This window comes from Berghia stephanieae, chromosome 13 (genome assembly GCF_034508935.2).
Source record: "Berghia stephanieae isolate SIO BIC M18660-M18661 chromosome 13, UCSD_Bste_1.3, whole genome shotgun sequence".
Classification (NCBI taxonomy): domain Eukaryota; kingdom Metazoa; phylum Mollusca; class Gastropoda; order Nudibranchia; family Aeolidiidae; genus Berghia; species Berghia stephanieae.
The window spans coordinates 3499087-3511586 of record NC_088372.1 but is presented as its reverse complement, the minus strand read 5'-3'; the positions used below and the strand labels follow the sequence as shown (position 1 = coordinate 3511586).

At 36.4% G+C, this 12500-nt stretch overlaps 1 protein-coding gene across 6 annotated transcripts in view; it reads left to right on the top strand.

Annotated features, from left to right (window-relative positions):
• Positions 1–12500, top strand: part of LOC144958550 (protein SpAN-like) — a 41447-nt gene that overhangs the window by 8101 nt on the left and 20846 nt on the right. For all 6 annotated transcript variants that reach the window (XM_078890596.1, XM_078890594.1, XM_078890595.1 and 3 more), the window contains 3 exons: positions 446–565; positions 2598–2725; positions 6164–6284. In XM_078890596.1, coding sequence (XP_078746722.1) covers positions 446–565; positions 2598–2725; positions 6164–6284 — 369 coding nt within the window. The remainder of the gene's footprint in view (positions 1–445; positions 566–2597; positions 2726–6163; positions 6285–12500) is intronic.

Sequence of the window (12500 nt, the reverse complement as noted above, 5' to 3'; positions counted from 1 at the left end):
TCTTTACTTCACCCGTCTCCAAATTCGACTCTCTATCACTGATACCTTATGTTTGTCATTTAATATACAATTATTAAAGATGCACTGAGTCAAAAGCATTACAAAAGTCGAGATAAATGACATCAATATCATATTTTTAATCTCTCAACTCATCTAAGCCTTCCATTACCTGTAAAAATTGAGTAGCACAAGAACTTTTTCATCCAAATTCATGTTGAAAATCGTTTTGTAAATTGTTATCTTCAAGATTGTTCCCCCATTATCTAATCTCGTCTTACATGTTAAGTGTTATTGTTGTTACTGGAACATTTTGTCATTCGTTGTGCGCTGCCAAAAGCAGGATTCGAACCATAGACATAATTAATAGATCGCAAGCCGACGAATGTCATGTAGCCCACAACAAGATCATGAGAGTAAATTCTTGTTTTATATATCTGTGTCATAGGGTGGATGTAGATGACTCTTCAAGTAACAGCCAAGATCATGGATACCGTCACGTTGTGGCAGAAAGATCCACAGACGAGCAGCACAGGCGGGTCGTCAGAGTAGGGGATGAGCTTTTCTAGTGAGTTGATTTCATATTAACATAATTCATTTAATTAACTTGACATTTTATATAGAGGAAAATCAACCAGAACGTGCTCAAAGCGCTTTACAAGGGGTATCCAGCCAACACGTAACATTTAGGATGAGACATGGTGCCTGGAAACGATGCCAACACTGGTAATGACCAGGTACTAATTTTACACCTGAGTACGGTGAGAGAATGTGAGTAAAGAGCCGTTTCCAAGAACTCAACGATGCGCCTAGCGGGGGCTAGAACACTGGACTGATTACATACACACTTCCAAGGATTTTGGAACCGGAAAAGTAGGTGTGACGTCAAGACTTGTCTTCCCAATTATCGTTGTGGTCGTCCTTTATATTTACCCTGTCCAAGCCTCGAGAAAACAACTGCCATGACTTTATCTGCATGTATTTTCCTTGATCTCTGAATAGGAGTTTCTTAGTAATTCTAGGTCTGTTTTTTTCTTAAAATCATATTCTTATTATTATTATTTATGTATCTTTACTGTATATTATTATTTATTATTATTTATTAATTTATTTATTTATTTATTATTTATTTATTTATCTATCTATTTATTTATTTTTTATTTATCTATCTATCTATTTATTTATTCTTTATTCAATATTTATTTATATTTTTGTATCATATACATTTATTTATTTATTTATTTATTTATTAACTATTTATTTTTATTATTATTCATATCATTTATTATTATCTATTATTTATTACTTTATTTTTATCTATTTTATCATCTAGTCATCATATCATATATTATATTATATCATATATTATTATATTATATCATTATATCATATCAATCATATCATATCTATCATATATATCATATTCATTCTATCATATCATATCATATTCATATCATATATTCATATCATATCATATCATACATAATCATATCATATTCATATCATATCATATCATATCATATCATATCATATCATATCATATCATATATCATCATATCATATCATATCATATCATATATTCATATCATACATATCATATCATATCATATCATAGTATCATATTCATATCATAGCATATCATACATATCATATCATATCATATCATACATCATATCATATCATATCATATCATACTTTATTCATATCATATCATATATACATATCATATCATATCATATCATATATCATATCATACATATATACATATCATATCATATCATATCATATCATATCATTAATCATATCATATCATATCATATCATATCATATCATATCATACATATCATATCATATCATATCATATCATATCATATCATATCATATCATATCATATCATATCATATCATATATTCATATCATATCATTCATATCATATCATATCATATCATATCATATCATATCATATCATATCATATCATTTCATACCATAGTATCATATCATATCATATCATATCATATCATATCATATCATATCATATCATATCATTTCATACCATAGTATCATATCATATCATATCATATCATATCATATCATACCATATCATATCATATCATATCATATCATATCATATCATATCATATCATATCATATCATATCATATCATATCATTTCATATCATATCATTGGGTCATTGCACACCGATTGGCCATTACGTAACTTTTCATTCATAGCTCCATGCCTCTGGAACGCACTTAGTCCTCGGACAAAGTCCTGTGAAAATTTATCATCTTTCAGGAAATGTCTGAAGACTGAGTTGTTCCGCGAGGCTTATTTTTCATAAAATAGATGTTGCTTAGATTTATTTTTTTTGTATGCATGCTTATTATGTATCATGTAGTGTCGTGATTTTCAATTTGTTGTTTTTAAACATTTTTATTTTTATTTTTATTATGTAAAGCGCCACAGAGCACGATTACCGTGGATGTTTCGGCGCTATATAAATTCATTATTTACTAATTTACTACTGATTACTAATTACTAATTTACTAATTACTGGTCTTGTAATTAAAATTCATGAATGTGTGAATACTGCTCGCAGCGTTAAGGACGATGAGGACAAGAGCGATGGCCATGATGCCAAAGTCATCCACAAACGGTCGGCCATTCGAGATGAAGCCTACAGGTGGACTGACAAAACGGTCCCTTATACCTTTGATGACAGTTTTGGTAAGTTGAAATAGTTGTCAAACGAGTTGCAATAGTTGTCAAACGAGTTGCAATAGTTGTCAAACGAGTTGAAATAGTTGTCAAACGAGTTGAAATAGTTGTCAAACGAGTTGAAATAGTTGTCAAACGAGTTGCAATAGTTGTCAAACGAGTTGAAATAGTTGTCAAACGAGTTGGAAAACAAATTCAACTCCATTTTCTAGCAATATCATTTCGTTATCCCCCCCCCTCCCTAAATAGTGCGGCTATGTGGTCAAGTGGTATGACACTCACTTTCGGATCGGAAGGTCCTGGGTGCGATCGAGCATCGCTCAGCGCATATTTGAGTCCTTGGAAAAGGCTCTTTACTCACATTATCTCACCGTACTCAGGTGCAAAATTAGTACCTGGCCGTTAACAGCATTGTCTCTGTCCGAAATAAAAAATATAATATCGCCTAACAGGCGTCATGCCCCATCCTATTTGATAACTGTTGCTGTTGGCTAGGGAACCCTTGTAAAGCGCTTTTAGCACGTTTAGTGCATATTGCGCAATATAAAAGCTCATTTTTTTATAAATAGTAACGAGTATTGATATCAAGAGTATGATAATAATTTGTGACGTCAGATAATCAAATGTTAACCCTCTCCTATTGGAAAATCGTCACATTTGTTACGGTGCAACCGTCTCTTTTCTCATTCAGATTTCATTTCTTTTTGCTATAGCTATAAAAACTTGACATTCTCTAATAGAACCCATATTGGTGAACAATTTTATGGATAGAATGTTCTTTTTGCTATTCTGTTTGAGTAAGATATGTCTGTTTTTGTGTTGGGTATGTGTAAGTTTTGGGGAAAATTCTGAAAATGGCTGGTAAGGAGAAGGTTAAATTATACTTTTAAAAAATATTGTTTTAAAAAAAGAAGTTTCGTTTAAGTATATTTGAAGGCAGGTTTTCCAAACTTCGTTAGAGATTTTCCATCCATGAGATGAATTGAAATGTAAATTTTATATTAAGCATCATCTGGCACAAAAAATTTCCTTAGATAGATTTGTGTGAATTTGAAGTTTAAATATTATGATAAAATAATAGACCGGATGAGAAATTTTAGGGGAGATAATCCTAAATATCTCGAAATGGGGAAAACGGAGATTTGGGAAACAACTCTTCATAATTTGTAAATGTCTTTTATTCAGAGATAACGTTTTCAGAGTAACAATTTGAGCTTGGGCTATTTTATAGGGAAATATCCACTAAACGTGTTCAAAGCGCTTTACAAATGTTCATCTCGCTCTAGCTAAGTTTGCAGCACTGCATTTCTGCTGATGTCTGGTTTTATTTCAGTCTCCGCTTGTACTTTTAATAAACTGCGAAGTAGACAAATTTCCACAATGGGATGAATAAAGGGAATTATATCTTCATTATTTATATTTACACACGGAATCAACTCTTTTGCATGGAAGGCTTCAACTCAGAACAGAATGTCATAATAATAATGATATATCTTTATTGTCCCCAAAAAAGTGGCAATTTGTCATTTGGTTACACATTTATAACAATACAATATTGACATAGACACATTCACACAAGATGCACACTAGTAACATAGTAGTTATCGTAAAAAAAAAATTAATAAAAAAAAACAAAAACCGGCATCAACAACATTATCATCTTCATGGGGATTAGTCATTTAAGTTGTCCATATCACGTGGTTGCATTCAACCAATCAGGATGCGAGTTTGTCCGAGTCATGTCTGGTAATCAATGGGAGGGTCGCTGAACACGAACTTGCTGTCTGCATTCCTGACTGATGTTTTCCACGTCAAAGCACTAATGAGCTTAATCACTTAAATGCCATTTCGGGTAAAAACATCGTTTTTAAAAATTTGGCCAGAAAACTCTTCCCTCAAATATCCATCAATTTTAATGACCTTCACCTTAGCAAAACCTTTCAAACCTTGGATTTCCTTGAAGATTTCAGGAAATCCCAGGTTTGAGAGTTTTTGAGAAGACGAGGATAATATAAATCGATTGATATTTGAAGGACAAGTTTTCATGCCAAATTTTAAAATACCGTACAATGGTTTTTCCACTGTAAAGCAGCTAAATGGTTAATAGGCTGTATAATAATCGTATTAACCATCATTACTACATGCCGTCAAATTATATATGTATATATATATATATATATATATATATATATATATATATATATATATATATATATATATATATATATATATATATATATATATATCAAATGCAGCTATTTGATTGGTGAATAATTTGTTATTCCTAAGCACTGTTATAACGATGTTATAATAATTATAACTAATCATTACGCATTGAATTGCATTCATATGTGTCGCATCGTTTCTAAACGGTATTATATCCGGATGGTTTCGATGTTAAAAAAGCTATTGATGCTATGCGTTTAGGTAAAATACCCACAACATCCGTCCGCCGGATATATCGTACCAACACAGAGACAAAAATAAAAAAAAGCGTTGTGTTTTACCTTAAAAGTTTATATATAATCTGGTTGATAGAATTTAGTGAGAACTAATCAATTAAAATGGCTGCCGAAAATCAGTAACAAAGAGCTGAGTGACGTCAATTTAGTTCCATTGACTCACCAATCTGCCAATACTGCACAGGGGCACGTCAAACCATCGATCATCTGGTCCTGCAATGCCCAGTAACAAAATTAGAAGGGGGGTACGAAACGATCTTTGAAGCCGGAGATGACCTGACATCATGGATCGACAAACATAATTTGGAGGTGTAGCCATACGCTACTACTACTACTGTTACAGCTACTGCTGCTGCTGCTGCTGCTGCTGCTGCTGCTGCTGCTACTGCTACTGCTACTGCTACTACTACTACTACTACTACTACTACTACTACTACTACTACTACTACTACTACTACTACTACTACTAGTAGTAGTAGTAGTTCCATCTAAATTTACAACTCAAAATTGGAGATTGAGTTAAGCTAGAACTAGATCTAGAATGTTTGTTTTATTGGGGATAACGAATGCTATTTCTACAACTGACAAAAACTGAAATCTCATGATATGACAGTACAGGTCATTTTAACTAAATAATTTTTTTTTAATTGAGATTTATTATATAGCGCAACATCCACTAAATGTGCGCAAAGCGCTTTACAAGGGGTCCCTGGTCAACAGCAACATTTAACATGTAGGACGGGACATGACGCCTGTTAGGCGATATTACATTTTTTTCTCGGACAGACACAACGCTGTTAACGGCCAGGTACTTATTTTACACCTGAGTATGGTGACAGAAAGTGAGTAAAGATCCTTTTCCAAGGGCTCAACTATGCGCCGAGAGCGAGGCTCGAACCCAGGACCTTCCGATCCGAAAGCGAGTGTCATACCACGAGATCACATAGCCGCACGTTTATAAATTTTATTCCGTTTCTATGCTCAGGTCCCAAGGCCAAAGCACTGGTCAGGAAAGCAATGGACGAGTGGTCAAGTCACACCTGTGTCAAATTCAGGCCGGCCAGGTCATCGAACAAAAACAAGGTCAAAATTACTAATGGCGATGGGTAAGGTCAATCGGTTTGGGGTTCAAAACTCTTGTGCTTTTCTTAGACCTGTACTGTAAACGAGCTCTATAAAAAAATTGACTGAAACTTGAAACTTTTCGTAATTCGTCGTTACGGAAAAATCCAAAGAATCGAAATGAATAGAAAACAGCAATCTTGCTGGAGCAAAACAATGGCAGAAAACTAATTTGCGCAGGAATTAATTAGGCTACATTCCCCTGTTCCTTATATTTAGGTACCCAATCAGTGAAGAAATTAGAAACGGTCAACCAGTTTATTTACAATGTGAGGCAGTCGAGATGTACTGTGGCAATCCCTAACTTTCAATTTTAACGTGTCTACATTACGCACTTCCGGCTTTGGCATTTTACTTTTTTCATACTTTTACTTCCCCCCAGGTAAAATGTGGTCAATTTTGGCTTAGACGAAACAGTGAAATTTATCGCTCGGCGGCTCAGTTAAAATTGGCTACCGTTGGGATCACGACAGGTTGGAAAGTGAAAAAATAATTTCACGAAGGCTGTGTGAAAATACACTGGGGTGTGTTCAGAGAAGGCAATTTTAAAAATTGTCGCTTAGCCTTGGCATACATCCATCGTAAATATAAACGGCCCATGAGCTATGCGTAGCGCTGTGGAACATTCCTAATTACTTTACGGTCATTCGATGATTCATGAATTCTTTCTTTCTTCATTTCTTTCTTTCTTTCTTTCCTTTTTTAAAAATATATTTGAATTTGACGAATTGACTGATTTCAGTTGATTGACTGAGAATTTACGGGTCTATTTTATATAGCGCAATATCCACTAAAATGGGGGGGGGGGAAGTTTCCGAGTTGTTAAGGCTTTGCATTGTAATCTGGTATGTCCCGGGTTCGAGCCCCGCTTCAGGCACCTCGGGTTTGTTTTTTTCTTGGGCAAGATTATTAACCCCCATATTGCTCACTTGGACAACATGGGTGATTCCTTTTGACATCAGACATCTTGTTTGATAGATTATCGATATTCATTCATGGAATGCCTCGGCGACGAGAATTTATGTTGCCGTTCCGAAAGGGCGTCATTTTAGAATTTTTAATAATATCCACTAAACATGCTCAAAGCCCTTAAAAGGGTCCCAAGCCAACAGCAGCACGTAACATGTAGAACGCGACATGACGCCTGTTAGGCGATATTACAATTTATTTTCGGACAGAGAAAACTGTTAACGGCCAAGTACTTATTTTACACCCGAGTACGGTGCGAGAATGTCAGTTAAGAGTCTTTTCCAAGGACTCAACTATGCGCCGAGCGCAGCTCGAACCAAGGGCCTTGGCCTTCCGATCAGAGCCGAGTGTCATACCACTAGACAGACCATCATGAAGATGTTGATGATGATGATGATGATGATGATGATGATGATGATGATGATGATGATGATGATGATGATGATGATGATGACAACGACGACGACGACGAGGATGATGATGATGATGATGATGATGATGATTGAAGAGAATTAACTTTAGTTCATGTACAACAATATGACTACACATATAACACAAAGTCCATTGATGATTATATAAGCTTTATTTATAATATTTGTTTCACAACACTAAATTTAGACTGCACAGCCTCCACCATATTACTTTCTCTCTCTCTCTCTTCCCTCTACCTACTTCCGCTACCTACATCGACATAATGTGATTGAGGCTCTGTTCGGGTAACTTCTCATTTTCCATAACATTACTCCCCACCTTGAAGTAATATCTTCAACAAATAAGATAAATTGTTATGAGGGAATACATGTGTTGAATACAAATTTAACGAATTGCCTACAAAAATGTGTTAGCTCTAACTCTTAATAATAAATCAATTCCATTTTTAAAACAATAACAATAGTAAAGTTCCGGGCAATTATAATGGTCACAATTATGAGTAAATGGTTTTTGTGAGACTTAGAAGGAGAATTAAACATCATTTAAAAACAAAAAAATAGATAAATAAAAGGGAAATCCCAGTGAACTTAAACTATAAACGTTTGCCTCAATCTTTAATTATCTCCAAGCTAAAATGAATATATAGACATTATATATTATATATTGAAACAAAATGTTTTAACGTTTAAAGTTATTCCACTTTCAACCATTTAAATAGGATGGCTATTTAAATTGACATCTTTGCATTTAAGTCTGTCTGTGATATGACTTTATTAGGACATGCTAGCCGCCGTGAATACACATGGCAAGCGCCTCCATCGGTACTTAAGCACACAATCATCCGAACCTATGATCAGGGACTTATCACTAAGCCATCAGCTCTACCCGTTCCGCCTCACTTACAACTTTTACAAACGGACCGTTGTACAGGGGACAAGTGGGTATATGATTAAATTTGGTCTTTTAACATTCCAAAGGGCCCGGAATAGGCATTGTATATGAAAAATAATATTATCATTATAAAGAATGCATGCATATGGTGTACAATATCAACATATATATGTACTATCTGTACCTTATAACTTTCAAGTCTAAATAATCTGGGTTGCCACTTGGGCGTAAAATTCGTAAAATATTCTGGCAAGTTTACTGATAAACAAACACATGGTAATAATACTTGCCAACAGTAAAATAATTAATAACATATTCGAACATTTCAAAATTAAATGTGATAATGAATACGATAAATGCTTAAAATACAGTCAACCTTATGTAAACAATCTTAGACCTAATTCATTTTATCTGTAAACGAGCTGGAGGTTTAATAATGCGACCAGCTCTCGAAACAACAACGGACTGAGTTCTCTGCAGCGACCTATCATCGCCACATTTAGTGGTAACAGATGTTTGTGAATGATTCAATCTGTTATCACTGTCCTGCTTTGAGTTTTCATCTACTTTATCATTACATGAAGAAATATATTCTTCAACAGGATACTGTTCATTTTCCAATTCGAGAGCATGGACCCTCTGCACTGGTCGTACAAATATGCCATTAGCAGTTCTGATCTCAATAGTTCTGACACAACCATCTCGTCCAGGTAAAAGACGAACAACTCGAGCTAAAGGCCATCGTAGCCTTGGACTGTTATCTTCTCTGAGTAAAACTAGAGCACCTATCTTAACCGGAGAACCCTTAGGTGAAGACCTGACAAGAGGCAGGTTTCGAATGTACTCCTTGTGCCAAAGATCCCAGAATTTATTTAATTGCCTTTTAATCTGTAACGAAGCTTCTCTTGCCATTGCTCCACAAACAATTGGCTCTTTTGCTTCCACCGCTGGCTTATGGCTATCAACAAGATATGAAGTGAGTAGAAAAGTGCCAGAAGACAATAGAGAATAAAAAATTTTTCGCGGCGGTGGTGGGGTTTGAACCTGCGACCTTATTGGTACGACAACTCCGCCTGGCAGGTGAGAGCGTGGCTCTACCGTGTGAGCTATCCACGAACACAATTTTATTCGTTTCAAACCCAAAGTCATTTCTAGATCCCTCTCTCACCCACTTCTTGAGATCGCCGATTCGTTCACCACCATCGCGAAGTAATTTTGACCAGCAGTTAAGCTTAATAGCTAATAGCTAGTTAATGGCTATCATGACGCCCAAGCAGAAAATGAGCAGGTGACAATGCCTCATTGCACTCAGGGTCATCAGAGACATAAGTCAAGGGTCTGCCATTTATGCAAGACTCTATTTCGAACAAGACAGTTTCCAGCTCTACTCTACTCAAACTCCGGTTTCCAATTGTCTTTTTAAAGATTGCTTTACTGAACGCACTCGTCTTTCCCAAACCCCACCTCTCCAAGGAGCTCTAGGAGCGTTAAATGACCACTTAGGACCGTCATCGGTATAACGATCAGCAGTATGTCTTGCCGCCGCTTGAAATGTCTTCGCGTTGTCAGATAGTATTTTAGAGGGCATTCCTCGTCTCGCAACAAAACGTCTGAACGCGAGTAGAAAATCACTCAATGACAAACTTCCACAAAGTTCAATGTGAACTGCTCTAACCACTAACACGTAAAGAGTAAGATATAGAATTTCTTCCCTACAGCATCCACAGTGAATAAAGGACCTGCATAGTCAACACCAGTAATACTAAAGGGATCGGCACGAACCAGGCGCTCCTGGGGTAAGGGAGAAATTGATTGTGAACATTGTTAGAATCGAATCGTTGACAACGAACGCACTTCCGCTTAACCCTTTTTGTCAGAGACCTTAGACCTATTATCCAAAACTGATTTCTCAAAGATGCCATAACTTGTGACACTCCTGCATGTTTTAACGCTATGTGTTCTCTGCGCACTAATAACAAGGTCAAATGACACTTTGGCAGAATGATAGGAAACTTTTCATTCAAGGTAAGATCAGAAAACTGAAGCCGACCTCTCATCTTCAACAGTCCTTGTTTGTCAAGAAAGGGATTCATTTTATACAAGACCGACGTCCTTTTAACCTGCTTATTATTTTCAAGACACTCGATTTCTTCAGCGAAATGTAAACTTTGTATGTACAACAACAACTTCAATTTTGCAAACTCAAGTTCATCAACACACAACTTATGATGTGTCGTTTCCACAAGATTTCTTCTTCTTCTTGATTTATTTATGAATCGGAAAATCCAACCAATTACTCTAATAGACTTAGAGAAATCTCCCCACCGTGTAAAATCCAATACTGAATCAGCTTTAGCTGCGCACACTGTGACACTAGTGGTTGCTGATTCCTCACTTACCACATGGCTACCCTCACTGACTTCGTCCAGTTCATTATTAGGACCTTTGAGCCACGGTGGACCTTGAAACCACAACGGTTTGTTCAGAATTTCATCAGCTGACAACCCTCTGGTTAAACAATCGGCTGGGTTCTCTTTCCCTATACAATGATGCCATGACTCGGGTGCAGTAAGCTCTTGTATTTGAGCTACACGGTTGCACACAAGCATTTTCCACTGAGTCGGCTCACTACGGATCCACTGCAGCAGCACAGACGAATCAGTCCAACAAAAGTACTTCACACTGTCTGGGAGCTGTAAACTATTGACAACAGAGCGGAGAAGTTTAGCACCAACAACGGCTCCTAGCAATTCCAGTCTTGGAAGAGTGACAGGCTTTAAAGGACTAACTCTAGCCTTTGACAACAACAAAGAAATAGAGATTGAACCATCAACTTCAAGAACTTTCAAATAGATCACAGCACCATAACCCTTGAGAGAACTATCACAAAAACAATGAAGTCCCACAGATTGTTTCTCTTTCCACGTGAGAGAAACAAAACATCTTGGAATCGATAACTCTCGCAACCTAAGCAAATCTCCAGCCCATGCCAAAAATCGTTTTCTCAACTCGACCGCAACTTGCTCATCCCAATCAAGTCCCAACTTCCACACTTCTTGAAACAATATTTTGACAGACATGATAATAGGGGAGATAAGCCCAAGTGGATCAAATGTCTTGGCTATGCAACTCAAAATCAACCGTTTTGTAACTAACACATCCTCTGGAACCAAGATACCATCAAAGGTGAAAGTGTCTTCGACTGGACTCCAACGCATTCCGAGAACTTTGACAGAGTCATTTTCTAAGCTTTTGTCTTCGAAATGTCTATGAATATTTTCTGTAACTTCTGAACTATTGGAAGACCATTTGCATAACTTCATACCAGCTTCACTCATGACTTTTGAAGCTTCAGACATGAGATTTATAACCTCGTCCACACTGTCGCCTCCCGAGAGCCAATCATCGCAATACATGTTCTCAGACAATTCTTTGATGGCCTTGGTGGCTGGATACTGTGACAGGTGATGACGAATGGTGGCATTCAGGAGAAATGGACTGGCTTTGTTTCCAAACGGGACTCTTGTTATGCGCATAACGCGAACTATATTGTCAATCTGCCAGAAAAACCGATGTACATCGCGATCTTCTGGTCTGACACTAATCTGGAGAAAAGCCTTCTCTATGTCGGAGCATAAGGCTACTTTATGTCTTCTAAATCGCATGAGCACATCGCTCAACAGAGGTAACAGGTTTGGGCCTGTTTCCATACAGTCATTTAAAGAGATTGTGTTTGGTCCGGAGGCAGAAGCATCAAATACAGGGCGTATCTTAGTTGAAAGGCTGGACATCTTAACAACTGGTCTATGAGGCAAATAGAATTTTGAATTTGTCATGTTCTGACCTTCATCCAAGGGCACCTCCTCAATGATGCTGTCTGCCTCCATTTTCCTAAAAACATCATCATA